The sequence below is a fragment of the Lepidochelys kempii genome, chromosome 2 (genome assembly GCF_965140285.1).
Source record: "Lepidochelys kempii isolate rLepKem1 chromosome 2, rLepKem1.hap1, whole genome shotgun sequence".
Classification (NCBI taxonomy): domain Eukaryota; kingdom Metazoa; phylum Chordata; order Testudines; family Cheloniidae; genus Lepidochelys; species Lepidochelys kempii.
In genome coordinates, this window is record NC_136381.1 from 18,540,728 (window position 1) to 18,558,788 (window position 18,061).

Consider the following 18,061-nt stretch of genomic DNA (forward strand, 5'->3'; position numbering starts at 1 on the left):
GAGAGAGATTTAAGTATCCTATTATGTGGGATAACAATATATCCCAATTATAGACAATATACAGGAGAGTCTGCACAGGTGGCTTTAACAATTTTTTGCATCTGTCTTTGAGCCAATTACAATGGATTGTCTCATGACTAATTAGATTACTGGCCTTTAATCAGCATTTATATTTTAATATGTTCAGAACTAAAAATGTGCCCAGGGCTATAAAGAAAACACAAAAATACAGTTCCTGCTCCAAAAACTTAAAATATATAAGTGTACAGTTTTTTAAAATGAAAGTAGATAAGACTACCTTATTTTGTAACACTTTTAGTGTATCCTTAATCAGTGTGTCTTTCCATAACTCACCTATGGCTCTTCGACTGAGTTCCTGCTGAATCCTAAAAGTGAGAATAAATCCTAGTATGGTTTGATAAATAAAAACATATTAAAACTTGTCAATTTTAATTAAAAAAAAAAAACCTTAAAATTGTAACTAACCATGGGTAATAATGTTTGGTAATCTGGAAGGTAAATTTAAGGTTTTAACATCCCTGCTGCCTGTAGACCTCATACACGAAAGATTCCAAATCCAAAAAATGATGGGGGAATATACACAACTGTAGTTATCTTTGTAAAGTTTCTCAGAGATATAGTGGTAGCTTTATGCAGTAAATGGAATAATAGTTATACAAGAATTCATTAGGAACTTTGTCCTTTCGATCATGGTGGACTTCTTAAAAACTCATGCAGTTAAACAAATTATTTAATATGCTCTCCTACTGTTTAGATGCCCAGCCTACAGAATCTGAAAAGGAAATTTATAATCAGGTGAATGTAGTGCTAAAGGATGCAGAAGGAATCCTGGAAGACTTACAGTCATACAGAGGAGCTGGCCACGAAATACGAGAGGTAAAGCATCGTTAGATATTTTGCAATCATAACCTGGAACAGATAGATGAGCTAATTTTCAGCTTCTCTGGCAGGGCTATTGTATTAATAATCTGAAATGAAAATATTCTACTTTGAAATATGGTTCTACTCTAAAATGTTGTGATTTAAAAAAAATCACTGGCTACTATATCACTGGCTACTATATTTGTCTTCAGTAACTTTCATATTAAATGCACATAGTTGAGTAATTAAAAAGATGTTTCCTCTAAAGCTTTTATCTTAACAGGATTCTTGCTGCTGGATCTTGGGTCACTAGCCTGAGACAGAGATCTGCTTTCTGTGTGTATTCAATAACATTTGCTGACTTTACTGACTAAAACAACTTTTTCATTTTTGTTTACTATTGCAAGCTAACACAGCTGTTGGAGACTATAGAAGATTTTTCTGACCACACATGTAATCGTTGTTAACTAAGCTGAAATTGCAGAATCTTTATTACTTATAATAATGCATGAGCCAGAAAGAACATAGCTTGCCTTTCAGATTCATAGGTGAGTTTTCAGGACTAGCAGTTGGAGCTGTATTTTTGTTTGCTGGGAAAAATTGCTGTGCAAATCTTGAGAGACAAGAAATGCCCCCATAATACGTTTTAATAGTCTTATTTGAACTAGAGATTTGGGGGGGGGGGTGTTCCCTCTCTAATAGCTTGTTCCAGTTGTTCCTTGCTTCCAATAAAACGGTGGCGCAGGCAGTCCTCCCATTCCTAGAGAATTCATAGTTCTCAGCTCAATGCACCATGCCCCAAAAGTATATGAAGTCCTATTGTCGTCCTGAGCCAGGCCAATATGACAACTGTTCTCCAGAGGTAACCCTACTGCAAGTAACTAAAGGTCTGTGGAAATTGCCCAGACCTGTTAACTAATTTTATATACCCATCACCATCAGTGGAGTTTAAAAAGGCACCACAAGGTACTTCTCTTGTCTGCTCTTAAGTCCAACTTATTTAAAAGAAAAATAGACAAGAAAAAAGTCAAACTTTGCAGACCTGAACAGCTCTTAATGCAAAGCTGAGCACAACCTCAGTGTTTGTAGATTCAAAGGCCAGAAGGGACCATTGTGATCATCTAGTCTGATCACCTGTGTAGCACTGGCCATAGAACTTTCCCAAAAATAATTCCTAGAGCAGATCTTTTAGAAAAATATCCAATCTTGATTTAAAAGTTCTCAATAATGGAGAATCCACCACAACCCTTGATCAATTGTTCCAATGGTTAATTAATCTCACTGTTAAAAAGTTATGCCTTATTTCCAGTCTAAATTTGTCGAGTTTCAGCTTCCAGCCATTGGATCGTGTTATACCTTTCTCTGCTAGATTGAAGAACCCATTATTAAATATTTGTACCCCGTGTAGATATTTATAGGCTGTAAACAAGTCACCCCTTAACTGTCTCTTTATTAAGCTAAATAGATAGACTCAAAAGCTAAGTCACTATACGGCATGTTTTCTACCGTTTAATCATTATCATGGCTCTTCTCTGAATCCTCAGAATTTACGGCCAGAAGGGACAATTGTGATCATCGAATCTAGTGGCTCTCAATCCGTGGGCCACCTGCGGCCCAATCCGCACACAGATGCAGCCCATGTGACATCCTCAGGGCCATATAGGTAGTATGTATATTGTGTGGATGTGGCCCACATAATACAGAGAGAACTGCATATGCAGTCCACTGATCTAATCTGACTTCATGCACACCACAGGTCACAGAGCCTCCTGCACCCACTCATGTAATAGCTCATAACCTCTGGCTGAGTTACTGAAGTCCTCAAATCTTGATTAAATGATTTAAAGTTACAGAGAATCTGCCATTTAATCTAGTTTAAAACAGCAAGTGACTTGTGCCCCATGCTGCAGAGGAAGGCAAAAACCATTCTAACAGCAGCCGCACCAGTGCCAAATACAGAGGTAAATAACCTCTCCACTCGTACTCGAGGTTCCCCTTTTACGCATCCCAGGATCCTATTAGCTCTTTTGGTCACAGCTGGCAGAAGAATTGTTTTCGACAGTTGTAGGCAATATAGGCAACCTGCAGTGGTGTCCCAAACCGACTTGTTTGCTCTCACCCCCATATCGCTCCCATCTACAATAACAATTGCAATTCTGGAGCAACTCTTTTGTGTACAGTTCAGGGTATTGTCTGCCTTTTCTGTTTCTGTTTTCTGAATATGGATTTGGATGGCTCCTGAAACTTTAGATCTTCTGCTTGAAGATTTTAATCACTACTTGAACCTTTCATGTTAACTGCTGGGCTTGGCTTAGACCAAAGTGGTCATAGTGTAGTGTCACAGTCAAGGTTTGTGAATCAGTTTGGAATGATTAGACTGGAAAGCCCAGAGTCTTTGATTTTGATAGATTCAGGCACACTTTGGTGTTCTGTTGACTATTACTACTATACCCAGCTTTGAATAATTGAATGAGAAAAAAGTCTATTGATTTCTATGTAAATATAATTAAAGTACCATACGGTAACTCCTCGCTTAATGTTGTAGTTATGTTCCTGAAAATGCTACTTTAAGCGAAACAGTGTTAAGTGAATCCAGTTCCCCCATAAGAATTAATGTAAGGGGGGGAGGGGGAGTAGGTTCCAGGGAAACTTTTTTTGCCAGACAAAAGACTCTATATATACACACACACACACACACACACAGCATAAGTTTTAAACAATTTAATACTGTACCCAGCAATGATGATTGTGAAGTTGGTTGAGGTGGTGGAGTCAGAGGGTGGGATATTTCCCAGGGAATGCCTTACTGCTAAATGATGAACTAGCACTTGGCTGAGCCCTCAAGGGTTAACACGTTGTCAGTGTAGCCTCACGCTCTACAAGGCAGCACGAACAGAGGGAGGGGAGACAGCATGGCAGAGAGAGACAGAGACATACACCATGTGTGTGAGAAAGACGCGCATTGCCCGTTTAAATATGCTGACCCCACTCTAAGTACACTGCCTTTTTAAGTAGATCAGCAAGTTGAGACAGCAGCTGCTGCCAGCAAGCTCCCTCCATCCTGTGCCCTGTCGTATTCCGCCCCTGCTCTGTTTAGATGGGGTAAAGGAGCGGGGGAGGGGGACACCCTGACATTAGCACCCCTCTTCCTTTCATCCCCCTTGCACAGCAAGCAGGAGGCTCCCAGGAACAGCTCCAAGGCAGAGGGCAGGAGCAGCACGTGGCAGTGGGGGGAGGGACAGCTGAACTGCCCGGGAATTGATAGCCTGCTGGGCGGCTGCTGCACAGGGAATTTAGGGAAGTGGGGAGCTGATAGGGGGCTTCTGGTCCGCCCTGGTTCCAAGCCCCTACCAGCTAGCTCCAACGGGCTGCTCTTTCTGTCAGGAGGCTGTCAAACATTATAAGGGAGCATTACACAACTTTAAGCGAGCATGTTCTTTAATTGATCAGCAACGAAATGACATTAACCAGGACAACTTTAAGGGAGGAGTTACCATATTGGGATGCCACTGAGTAATCTAAGTGTGTCCACAATGATGAGAACCAGGGATGGAGAGAGAAATGAAGTGTTAATATACAAAAACTCCCACCTTATACCTCCACACTGTTAGAAATCAACTAATGTTTTTAACAAATAATAAGAATTAGTTCAAAAGTAATGACTGAAACACAAGGTTTGCAGCAAGACATGTAAGAAAACAGTGAACAAGAAGTGAAACAATGTAGTAACCAGTATAAACTAGACAGATGAAAATAAAAGTGTATCAGTTCACAAATGTTATGCAGGAACATTAGAATTTCTAAACTTCCTGCCTGTTGGTATCTTACACAGCAACTCTTTCCAAGAGTGTCTATTTTCAAAATTTTAGTATCCTTCCTGTAAGATATATGATATATGTACACTTTTCATCTAAGTTGACTGGGAAGGGAAGGTTAAGACTAGGAAAGGTTTAAAAAGAAAATTAAATTCCCCAATACCTTACAGTATGGAAGGAAAAAATCAATAAGATTGTTTGCGTGCATTATGCTTCCTGTTAGTTTTGGGAGAAAGGAAATTACTCTAAACTTTAATATTTACTGCAGTAAAATTTTTCTAAATAATTTTATAGAATTAAATATATTGTTTGTACTAAAATTCTGCATGAAATAACATATCTGAATTTATCATTATATGATCTGAAAAGTACAAAGGGGTCATTTAATATTTGAGTGTTCCTCTTTTAAGCAAAATTCCAAATACAAGCAAATGTAGTTCTTGATTGACACTGTTGAATAACTTGCTATTCTAGAACTCAATGTTATACAGTTTAATTTTTGAACAAATATTTTCCTATAAAATGTGACAAAATACTGCAAAGCTAACTGCAATTAATATAGAATGTTTATATATCAAATGTTCTGACACAGCACTCCTGTCAGAACACCAAAAAATCTCAACTACCTGAGATGTTTAGTCACCTTTTCGCTGGTGTCATATTCTGCCAGCGGTATTGACTTGATTGTATAAAAATTCCATGAGCTAAAGGTGGTTGGTTCTCCCTCCCCATTACCTGATACCGATTGCTGTAGCTGAAACTAATTTTGTGTACAAGCCATGATCATTAAACTAGGTTAAACTCATTCTCTTGGAGTATCCTGATAAAGCAGTTATTTGACCAAGTAGATTGTACTGTGTAAATTGTTTCCTTTTTTGTGTTTTAGGCAACTTTAAAAATCGTCCACATACAAGTAATTGTATAATAGGGTTTACATCCTATAAAATATTATGTTCATAAAGTGTGTGTAATTATTTTCGTTGTGTATGTGTAAAGAATGTGCATAACAGGTGCAATATGTGATGAAAGACACCAGCTTATAATTTTCAATGAAAATCTGACTCATAATAGGACACTGGTTGCACCCATAATGTCTGGAGAAACTGTTCTTTTCCCACAATCTAAAGAATGATGCTCCCTTCTTCTGTTTTCCTCAGTACCTCTGATCAATCTCTTTTAATACATATTTTGAATGAAAGAAAACTTTCCTAGTCTTGATTCCTGTTGTTAAGCGAGGTGTGACTTTTTTTTCTTTCTTTCTCCATGTGTTCGATTTTCAAGGCGATACAGCATCCCACTGATGAAAAATTGCAGGAGAAGGCATGGGGTGCAGTTGTTCCATTAGTAGGCAAGCTAAAGAAATTCTATGAATTTTCTCAAAGGCTAGGTAAGTTGAAAGGTGGTAAATTAATGACTTGATAGCCTTCATACTAGCCAAAGACTCAAAAAGTAACAGCAAATTTTTTTTAAGTACATCAGAAGAAGGAAACCTGCTAAACAATCAGTGGGCCACTGGGCAATCAGGGTGCTAAAGGAGCACTCAAAAGACAATAAGACTGTTGTGGAGAAACTAAATGAATTCTTTGCATTGGTCTTCAATGCAGATGTGAAGGAGATTCCCCATTCTTTTTAGGTGACAAATCTGAGGAACTGTCCCAGATTGAGATGTCATTAGGAGGTTTTGGAACAAATTGATAAACAGTAGTAAGTCATCAGGACCAGATGGTATTCACCCAAGAGTTCTGATGGAACTCAAATATAATACTGCAGAACTACTAACTGTGGTATGTAACCGATCGTTTAAGTTTTATAGGACAGTCCCAATATTTGGGGCTGTGTCTTATATAGGCACCTATTATCCCCCACTCCCTGTCCTGATTTTTCACACTTCCTGTCTGGTCACCCTAACAAGACTACTGGAGGATAGCTGAGTGACACCAATTTTTAAAAAAGGCTCCCAAGGCAATGCTGGCAATTACAGGCTGGTAAGCCTAACTTCAGTACCAGGCAAACTGGTTGAAACTGTAGTAAAGAACAGAATTATCAGACACATAGATGGACATGATTTGTTGGGGAAGAGTCAACATAGCTTTTGTAAAGGGAAATCGTGCCTCACCAGTATATTTGAATTATTTGAGGTCAACAAACATGGACACGGGTGATCCAGTGGATATAGTGTACTTACACTTCCAGAAAGCCTTTGACAAAAGTCCCTCACCATAGGCTCTTAAGCAGAGTAAGCAGTGATGGGATAAGAGGAAAAATCCTCTCATGAATCAGTAACTGTTTAAAAGATAGGAAACAAAGTGTAGGAGTAAATGGTCAGTTTTCACAGTGGAGAGAGGTAAATAGTTGTATTCCTTAGGGGTCAATACTGGGTCCTGTGTTGTTCGACATATTCATAAATGATTTGGAAAAAGGGGTGAATAGTGAGATGGCAAAATTTGCAGACAATACAAAATTACTCAAGATAGTTAAGTCCAAAGCAGACTGCAAAGAGTTACAATGGGATCTCACAAAACTGGGTGACTGGGCAACAAAATGGCAGATGATATTGAATGTTGATGAATGCAAAGTAATGCACGTTGCAAAACATAAGAAAATTTAGAGGGGATACAATGTGATGTGTGTATTTTTGATTATCCTCCAGGAGGTGCTTCACTTACTATAAAACGTGCACTGTTGCCCACTGTTGTAGAGGCAAACCAGTTACACCACTGAAAGAAAGGATAAAATATGTCACCCTCACCATAGTGTGTTTCCTGCAGGAATATGTTTCCATGAACTTTCCTTGTATGTTAGCATACAGTCATTGGAAACCTTCTTGTGGTCTCCAAGAAAATGTAGCATCTTCTTGCACCTAAATGTTCCAAGTTTCTGAAGATGAAAAAATGTAATCCATTAAAAGTGAAATCTTATCTTAGTTTTACAGGCCTTAGAGAGACCAGATGGGTGAGGTAATATTTTTAAAAAGAAAAGGCGTACTTGTGGCACCTTAGAGACTAACCAATTTATTTGAGCATAAGCATCCGATGAAGTGAGCTGTAGCTCACAAAAGCTTATGCTCAAATAAATTGGTTAGTCTCTAAGGTGCCACAAGTACTCCTTTTCTTTTTGCGAATACAGACTAACACGGCTGTTACTCTGAAACCTGTAATATTTTTATTGGACAAACTTTTGTTGGTGAGAGAGACACGATTTCAGAATGTCCCTTTGAACTACGGTGTTAAGAAATAGTAATTAATCAATATCTCAGAGTGTCCCTTGTATGTTAAAGCTGGAAATGCATCAGCCATAGAACTTTCAGAACTATTTTTGGCGGCTTTGTCTATTGAACAACCTTCTGTCACTTCCACAGTTAATAGCAAAATAGTGCTAAGTGCAGGATTGTATTTCATGAATAAGGTAAACTCTGCTTTCTTCAGGCAATCTCATCTCACCACAGTCCTCTTCTCCCCCCCTCCCCCACCGAAAAAAAATTGTAGAGGAAAAACATTTTGAAGGTCTACATAAACATGTCTAAAGAACATAGGAAACTAGCCACTTATTAACTTAGCTTCTCACTTGTTAGTGCTAAGGTTTAAAAGTTTCTTCATTAGGTATTCAACCAACAGAAGAGTTCTCCATTCTGGGTTAGTGGATTGAAAGATACTTGGAAATGCATCTTTTAATTGAGTAGATAATTTCATGACAAAGGTTTTGTTTGTTTGTTTGTTTTTTAAATAAAACTTTAGCCTGCCAAATTTTAAGAGATTACAGCTTGCCTTCTTTAACTACTAGCTGCATTTCCAATTTTTTGATATGGCCTTTGTAGATAGGGAAATTTTGTCACTGTTTCATTTCTGTTCCTTAACATTGAATAGCTTTTCATATAGCAATATTAACTGAAATGACCAATGTAAAGTCAATTTCAAACAAAAATTGAATATAGTCATGAAACAACTTGAAAAATTAGTTTACTGTAGAATCCAGTCAGGATAGAATCCAGATATAGGCTCTATATCTATAGCAATTCATGGGTAATCTCCAGTATAAATGCCCCATGAAAACCAGTTATAACTTATTTGATCTTAAAACTCACTTTAGATCATGGAATTACCATACATTTTAGCATTTTAAGTCAACGACTAATATATAGTAGAAGCAGATACCGTTTGACATGTTTTGATTTTCTTTATTTATTTAGAGGCAGGATTGCGAGGTCTATTGGGAGCCCTGACAAGCACCCCATATTCACCGACTCAGCACCTGGAGCGAGAGCAGGCTCTTGCTAAGCAGTTTGCAGAAATTCTTCATTTCACACTCCGATTTGATGAGCTCAAGGTAAATTTCCATGCATTTTTAAATAGGCAGTTCATCTAAAAGGAGCCCAGGACTGAGGTTTGGAGAAACCTGGGTTTCATTCCAGACACTGCCACAGACTCTGTGACATTGGGCAAACCTCTTAATCACTCTTGATGTCCCTATCTGTAAAAAGAATGATGGTTGCTTCAGTCCCTCTGTGATGCTTCCTGATACTTAAAATCCTCAGATACTTTATCTAGATCAGTGGTTCTTAAACTTTTATACTGGTGACCCCTTTCGCATAGCAAGCCTCTGAGTGTGCCCCCCCCCTTATAAATAAAAAAACCTTTTTTATCTATTTAACACCATTATAAATGCTGAAGGCAAAGCAGGGTTGGGGTGGAGGTTGACAGCTCGCGACCCCCCATATAATAACCTTGCGACTCCCTAAGGGGTCCCAACCCCCAGTTTGACAATCCCTCATCTAGATCATGAAAAGTTAATTATTTCATTGAATGCTAGCATTCATCATGTATTATGGAAAAATTGAGAATTGCTTCATTTATGTAATAGAAATTGCATATAATTGTCAACACTCATTGGCCAATTCTGGAATGTGGTTGAATTGCACAAGTCGAATGTCAGGGGTGGGGAGAGGGCAACGAAAGTTTAAAGCTCGCTTTTTCATTCCCGTGATCCTGCTGTAGCTGTATGCGGGCTAGGTCTCCTTATGGCTACTTTAACATCAGGCTGCAATGGCCCCAGGGCACTGAAAATGCAGCCGAGGATTAGTATAGCACATGACCTTGTCAGCAGTGCTGTTTTTCTTCTGACCATGCCTCTTTCCCTGCAATGTCAGCAGGAGTGAAAGAAGAGTGGTCAAAAGAATAAGAGCCTCATAAATTGGCTCTCTGCCATTTGAAGTTCACCCATACACAGGTGAAATCCCCTTGGGCTGATTAAACTGACTTTAGGTCCAGGTTACACTGTCAGTGTGGTACAAAGTAGCTGCACTGCATCAAATCTGGCCCTATGTTCCTGAAAATAGTTAATATAATTAAGTATGAGGAAGAAAAAGTTGGCTAACATTAAAAGAGAAGAAAGCAATTAACAAAAGCTAGGAAATTTATGACTGAGATGGATGGTCTTTGGGTTTCCCTGGCTCTTGTCAATTTGCATGAAGCAAATATATATATCTTCCAAATATATCTGTACTTACTGTTCTGTGATTTCTTTACAGAGAGAGTACTTTCATTGTGCTTAAATCTCAAACTGTTTGCCTTTACATTAAAAATTATTGCATGTGACCAATACAACATTTTTGAAATTCTGTATATTTTTGTTTTTGATTGAAAAAGAACAAGAAATATTTTTGCCTGATCCATTTCCAGGTTTAATTTTTGAAAATAGGACTTTAAAAAAAATGGGGAGCACAAAACATACTACTTATTCGAAATGTAATCCCTTTCATTTTTCTGTTTGGAATATTTTCAAAATGCCTACTAACATGAAAACAGAATTTTTACTTGGCACAAATGTTAATGATAAAGTGTTAAACTCTGATAATGAAGTCTGTACATAATGGAAATGTCAAGACCCATCAATAATTCTGTAAACTCCTCAGACGAGTACTGTCTCTAACGCATGTCTACACTACTGCTGGATCGACACTCCGGCGATCGATGCATCAGGGGTTGATTTAGCATGTCTAGTGAAGACCTGCTCATTCCGTACTGTGCCTAGAACAGTGGAGCCTTGATCTCTCTTGGCGTGCCTAGTTGCTACTATAATACAAATAATAAAAAATATTAGTTTTCTTTTCTTCATGTGGAATCAGTAGCCCCCAAATACCAATTTTAATTTTGGCTTTAAAAAAATACTCCTGGATCCAAGTTTATTTTTGTCCACAAGTAATTGTGCACTGGGGATATTTTCTAAACTATGGGCATGTCAGCATTAGAGATTTTTGTACCATTGTTTCCACACCAATGTAAACCCCACAGTGTACATGTGTCGCTTCACTGTAAAGTGAGGTGCGTGCCAGTGTGACTTACCTCCTGGAGTAAGTTACCTTGGTGTCGTGCATCTGCACAGACAGTTTACTTGAACATGCCTTTGCAAGTGCAAAAATCCATAATGCAGACAAGCCCTAAAGCCATGTGTATTATTCCAGTTGCTCAAGGCTAATATCAACCATGTACAGGTATACTTAATCCTTCCTCAGTGCAGGGGGATGGACTAGATGGCCTCTTGAGGTCTCCCCACATTACTGAGGTTCTGTGTCTTCCCGTTTTAGTCTGACATACCTCTTCATCAAGAGAAAGTTGCTACCTCTGGACACACACTCACACTCTCTCTCTCTTTCTCTCTCACTCTCATCGTGTCTGTAGTTTCCCAAAAACCACGTAGCAATGGTCTAGACACACTGGTCTAATCCTATGGCAGTAAAGCTGGCAAACTGGAGCAGATCAGAACATCCACTCTTCTCTTACATTAGTTTTTTATTCTGAAAAATTATATAGAGCAAAGCAGGAAATCTTACGTGCTCTAGCTACTTCTAAAGCCGTGGTGGTTCTTCGAGAGATGTCCCTGTGGGTGCTCCACTCCAGGCGATGGTACATTCCTGTGCCTTTTCTCAGAGAGTTTTGCAGCAGTGCCAGTACGGGTCGCGCACTCGCGGTGCCTGCCTCACGCGCTGATGGCAATTTCATACAGCATGCGTGCAACCCGGACTCTCAGTTCCTTCTAAACCGTCCCCGGCCTAAGACGTTGCTCAGCAGTCCCGTTGCAAATCTTCATTTCAAATAGATAAGTTTAGATATATTAGTGAGTTCGGATAGTTTAGACAAGTTAAGTTTCAGTTATTAGAGTTACGTTCCTTTTATTTAAAATTAAAAAAAAGTTTTCTTTTTCCATCCCTTAGTACAGTTAAAATTAGGTTAGGAAAATGCCTAGTTTACCAGGATTTAAAAGATACACGACGTGCAGAGAGGCAATGCCTGTGTTAGATGGACACACTCAATGTGTCCGTTGCCTGGGGGAAGCTCACATTCCTCAGAAATGTGTCCACTGTAACAAACTGGAGGCTAGGGCACGAAGGGATAGAGTCCTGAGACTTAAACTCATCTTGATGAAGAAGTCCTTAAGACCAGCCTCCGACCCGGGTACAGGAACCCTCTTCCCAGCATAGGTCCCTGGTCTCCCCACTGCCAAGGTCCCTGAAGGCCAAAAACTGGCCATCCTCTTAACCTCATAGAGAGCAGATCAACACAAAACGGTCACTGACCAAATCGCTCTCATCGGTGCCAGCCACACTGCTGCTCAGCAGATATGATTCTCTGGGCACCTCCAGCACAGTCCATGCGGCAGCGGCCGCCGGAACCCAGCGCTACAGTGCCATGGTTAAGGGCTCTAAGCTGCCTGCCTCCACCACGGTACCGTCAGCAGCTCCAAAGGAGACTGCACCGACAACCGCTCCTATCTCCGTGCCGCAGCCCAATGCTACTAGGGCAATGACGCCAATACAAACTATATTGGCTCAGCACATCACACCAACGATGCAATCGGGACCTTGCCCTCCAGGACCGAGGCTCTCAGCAGTACGCCATTTTCTGCACCGCAAGGATTTATTGGTATCCTCAACTCTGGAGTCTCCTCTCTTAGGCACCAATATCTCACCAGGGCCAGCGGTACCATACCATTTATCTTCGATAGCGTCACAGTTCTTGATCAAAGAAGAGAAGAATTTTGAAGGGGTATTTTCCCTTCACCATTCCTCCCCCATGGCTACTGGACCCCTACGGCTACAACCCTCATATGCTCACGACATGTTGCTATAGTACAGCCACCCATGGATGGCACCAGCCATACCCTATCCTAGTCACTGGCCATACTGGAACCCTAAGGGTCTTACCAAAGACACTATAGCAGGCACCACAGACCACGTAGGGAAGATGCCAGATCCCCACCTCCACCTTCAGAGGCTAGTGACAGAGACAGATGAACCCATGGCAAAGCAGGAAGAAGACACTGCTCCCGACACCTCGCCAACCTAGAACAATACATCCTCCCTCCTCACTGGGTGAGGCTATTATGCCTCCACCACCAACCATGGTGGATGACTTTACCCCCTTCCAAAACTTATTCAAAAGAGTGGTCAGTGAGCTCAAAATTACTCTGGAGGAAGTGCTGGAAACTCAACATATGCGAACATATCTTAGACATCTTACTCCTCCAAGATAGCATTGCCAATCAGTGGGGCTATCATGGAACCCGCCAAGATGCTGTGGCAAACTCCAGCCACCATACCTCCTACCTGCAAAAGGGCGGACCAAAAATATTATGTTCCCTCGAAGGGATCAGAATTTCTATTCACACACCCGCACCCAATTTTCTGGTAGTGGAAGCAGCCAACTAAAGGGGCAAACATCAGCACTTTTGATCCACCCTACAATAAAGAGAGTAAGAGGTTGGACCTCTCCGGCCGCAAAGTATACTCTTCATCCATGCTTCAAGTCAGAGTGGCAAATTATGTGGTACTACTTGCCAAATATGACCACAGGAACTATGGCAAATTTATGGACTTTATTAGGGAGATCCCAGAGGAAAAGGGGCAACAATTTAAATCTCTGGTCTCTGAAGGACAGATGATCGTACGCATGGCTCTACAGGCCTCACTAGACTCTGCTGACACAGTCGCCAGGTCCACTGCTACAGCTGTCATCATGCAACATGCCTTATGGTTTAACTCCTCAGCATTCCCATGGGAGATACAAAATACAGTCAAAGATCTCACCCTTGATGGAGAAAAATTGTTTGCAGCCAAAACCAATGAGGTAATGCACACTATGAAGGACTCGCAGGGCACTCTCCAGTCCCTCGGCATTCATACACCTGCCACAAGAAGGAGACAATATAGGTATCAACCATATCAGAGGAATAGATACCCAACATGCGCACAGAAACACCAGAGGCCTTACGAGCAACAACACCAACAACAATGACAGAGACCACAATGACAATGTCCATCACCACGAGTGGCATCTAAACCTACTGCCTCTAATAAACAAATTTGAAGGCTTGTTCGAGGGTCTGGAAGACCTCTCCCTCATTCCAGTGCTTACACCATCCACCCATCTATTTGGAAGCCATTTGTTCTCATTCTACCTGAAATGGGCTGCCATCACCATGGACAAATGGGCCCTAGAAGTCATCCGAATGGGCTATACCATTCCTTTCCTGTATCTACACCCCAACCTCCCACCCTCCCCGTTCATCTTCAGGGACCCCTTTCATATACCTCTTGACATAGCAAATGGTCATCATCTCCTCCAATTATGGGCAGTGGAGACTGTTCCCGCATAACACATGTGGAAGGGATTTTACTTCCACTATTTTTTAACACAAAAGAAAAATGGGAGATGGTGACCTATTCTCGATCTCCGGTGACTGAACAAGTTTGTAAGAAAGCAGCGGTTCAGGATGGTCACCGTAGCAATAATAATACCAACACTGGAGCAGGGGAACTGTTTTTCAGTCCTCCACCTGCAGGATGTTTATTTTTGTGTTAGCATACACCCTGCCCACAGGCGCTTTCTGAGATTTACTGAGATTCGGACACAGACCACTATCAATGCAAGGTTTTACCTTTTGGTCTGTCAACAGCGCCTCGTGTCTTCTCAAAGATCCTCGCGGTAGTAACGGCGAGTGCACCTGTGAAAACAAGGAATAATAAATTTTCTTACCTGGATGACTGTCTCTTGAAGTCATACACTCGATTAGATACCATTCGCTCTACCCAAACAACGATAGATTGCTTCCAGAGTCTCGGTCTACAAATAAACAAAAAGAAGTCAACAGTAGAATTAGCTCAACAATTAGAATTCATCAGCACTTATCTCGACTTGGTGACGGTGAAGGCATCACTTCCACGAGACAGATTCGACATGGTAAAGACACCCCTATCCACAGTGCAGAACAGCCCACACGTGTCTACAACGGTTTGGCCACATGGCAGCATGCACATTTGTGGTCAGACATGCACACTTGCACATTCATTGCCTGCAAGGATGACTAGCAACCATCTACAGACCAAACGAACACAGGTTTAACATATGATTAACAATGCCCCCACAAGGTCAAGGACTCAATATCCGGACGTAAGAGCACCCACACAACCCTGGGACTTAAACTTGATCTTAATGGCCCTCACTCAGAAACAATTTGAGCCCTTAGCAAACTGCTCCCTACTACACCTATCCATGAAAGTGACATTCCTAATAGCAATCACATCAGCTAGACATGTGGGAGAAATTGGGGCACTCGTGGCAGATCCACCATACATGACCTTTTTTAAAGATGAAATCACATTACAAACCCATCCTAAATTTCTCCATAAAGTACAAGCGTCCTTCCATGTTAATCAACCTATACAGCTTTCTTTCCTAAACCACACAAGAACACGTTTGAAGCTAACATGTACACCCTTGACGTTAGAAGAGCACTAGCTTTCTACTTGGACAGAACCAAGACATTTAGAATTTCACCAAAATACTTTATATCCATCGCAGAACGCTCTAAAGGTACCGCCATATCCACGCAGAGACTATCTAAATGGATATCTGGATGCATTCACCTGTGTTATCAATTAAAATGCTCACAACCTCCAGCGGGGATGAAGACGCACTCTACTAGATCATATCAGTGTCAGTAGTGTTCCTAAACAATGTTTCACTTAGACATATGCAAAGCCGCCACTGGGGCCTCCAAACACACCTTTGCCAAACATTATACAATCACACAAGGCCCTAAGGCGGATACTCGGCTAGGCCGAGCTGTATTATCGGCAATTATCCTACCAACTCCGAAGCCCCTACCATCCTAGGAGGGCACTGCTCTACAGTCACCTGGAGTGGAGCACCCACAGGGACATCTCTCTCGAAGAAGAGAAGGTTACTCACCTTGTGGAATAACAGGTTCTTCATGTTGTATGTCCCTGTGGGTGCTCCACTACCCGCCCTCCTCCCCTCTACTTTGGAGTTTAAAGTAGACTCTGCGGTAGAAAAGGAACTGAGGATTCTGGGTCATGCACATGCTAGATGAAGTGCCAACGGTGTGTGAGGTAGGCACCATGCATGCGTGACCTGTACAGACACTGCTGCAAACTCTCCAAGCAAATGGCGCAGGAACTCACCATCACCTGGAGTGGAGCACCCATAGGGAGATACATCCCGAAGAACCTCAGTTACTGCAAAAGGTGAGTAACCTTCTCTTCTCAAATTTATTTAATCCTACCCCCTTCTTTGAGTCTGTAGTAGTTTACGTTCTCCTACCCCGGGCACCCGGCCAACAGCCACTGCTCTCCAGCTGCCCAGCTCCTAAGGCAGAGCGGTGAGCTGTGGCTGGGGACCCAGCTCTGAAGGCAGGACCGCCGCAAGCAGCGGCGCAGAAGTAAGGGTGTCAGTATCATACCACCCTGACTTCTGTGCTGCTGCTGGCGGCTGTGCTGCTTTCAGGACTAGGCACCCAGCCAGCAGCTGCAGTTCTCCGGCTGCCCAGCTCTGAATCTGCACAGTAAGGTTGTTCCCCCCAGACCCCCAATTTGAGAGGCCCCCCAGTTTGAGAACCTCTAAAGACATCCAGGGCTTGCAAGATGCTGAGTGCTCTTTACTTCCAGTGACTTCAATGACAGTTGAGTGTGCACTATACCTCTTAGTATATATATCTCCATGAAGTTTGTCTTCGGATCCTAACTGAGCATCTGTCACTAAAATATATTCATTTTCTCACTTTTTGTAGATGACAAATCCTGCTATACAGAATGACTTCAGCTACTACAGAAGAACTTTGAGTCGTATGAGGATTAATAATGTTCCAGTAGGTAACCTCTGGAAGTGAAAAAACACTTTAAATGCTAAATTCTTTGTCTTTCTAGTACTATTTATCCAGTTTTTTAGGGTACAAAACAATTTATAGTAAAAGCTGTGTTATCTGGCACTTTACCAACCGGAAAGCTCTATAAACTGGCTTTTCTCATCTTCATTGAAAGTCCGGTTTATTGACCGGGTGCAGGGCCAGCAGGTTCCCTACCTGGCTTTGCGTGATTCCCCGGAAGCGGTGACATGTGCCTGCTGCTCCTAGGCGGTGGTGTGGCTAGGCGGCTCTGCACACTACCCCGCCCCACCCCGAGCGTTGGCTCTGCAGCTCCCATTCGCCAGGAGCTGCCCGAATCCGGTACTCCGAAACCCCTCCCGCACCCAAAATCCCTTCCAGAGCCCACACCCCCTCCTGTGCCCCAGCCCTGAGCCCCCTCCTACACCCAAATTCCCTCCCTCTTAGTTAACTGAATTTTTTTTGACTTACCGGCACCCCCCTTTCCCCCAATATGCCGGATAACAAAGCTTTTACTGTACATATAATTTTGTATCTTTGTTTATAGGCAGAGGGTGAAAATGAAGTAAATAACGAATTGGCAAATAGAATGTCTTTATTTTATGCTGAAGCGACGCCAATGTTGAAAACCTTAAGTGATGCCACGACAAAATTTGTGTCAGAGGTAAGCATATGGGAGAAGGTTTTTCTTTGACTTGGATATTGCACTGTAAAATGCAGCTATGTTCTGAAAGACAACAATTAAGAAGTTATTGTGGGACATTCTGTCCTGATAACTCCCAGGTGAAATTTGCTGAAGACTTAAGGATTGTCTACATGGCACAGCAAAGTGCACCAGAGGGGTAGAAGGGAATGATTTATAGATCACGCTAACATTCTTTGTTCTAACTGCACAGGACTGCGTTAAGACGAGCTAGGTACCTTTTAGAGCACGCCAGCAGTCTACATACCTGCACAGGGCAGTTACAGTGCAGCACATGAGCGCGCTCAACAAATCACAACCCTCTACTGGGCTTTGCTGGCACCATGTATACAAGCCCGTAATTTAGAATCTGTAAATCAAATATCTGCCTTTTACACAAGCAGAAGAAATTTAGATGCAGCCAGTCTTGCAGATGCTATGCATGGTAGAATAGGTTCCAGCTGGCCTTCCAACAGTTCTGTTGTAGGCTGCTGTCCAATAGCTATGT

The 18,061-nt window shown here is 41.6% G+C and overlaps 1 protein-coding gene across 8 annotated transcripts in view; it reads left to right on the top strand.

Annotated features, from left to right (window-relative positions):
- The window catches only part of CYRIB (CYFIP related Rac1 interactor B), a 153,333-nt gene that overhangs the window by 124,508 nt on the left and 10,764 nt on the right, over positions 1-18,061 (top strand). For all 8 annotated transcript variants that reach the window (XM_073330125.2, XM_073330132.2, XM_073330130.2 and 5 more), the window contains 5 exons: positions 776-897; positions 5,979-6,084; positions 8,884-9,020; positions 16,779-16,856; positions 17,419-17,535. In XM_073330125.2, coding sequence (XP_073186226.1) covers positions 776-897; positions 5,979-6,084; positions 8,884-9,020; positions 16,779-16,856; positions 17,419-17,535 — 560 coding nt within the window. The remainder of the gene's footprint in view (positions 1-775; positions 898-5,978; positions 6,085-8,883; positions 9,021-16,778; positions 16,857-17,418; positions 17,536-18,061) is intronic.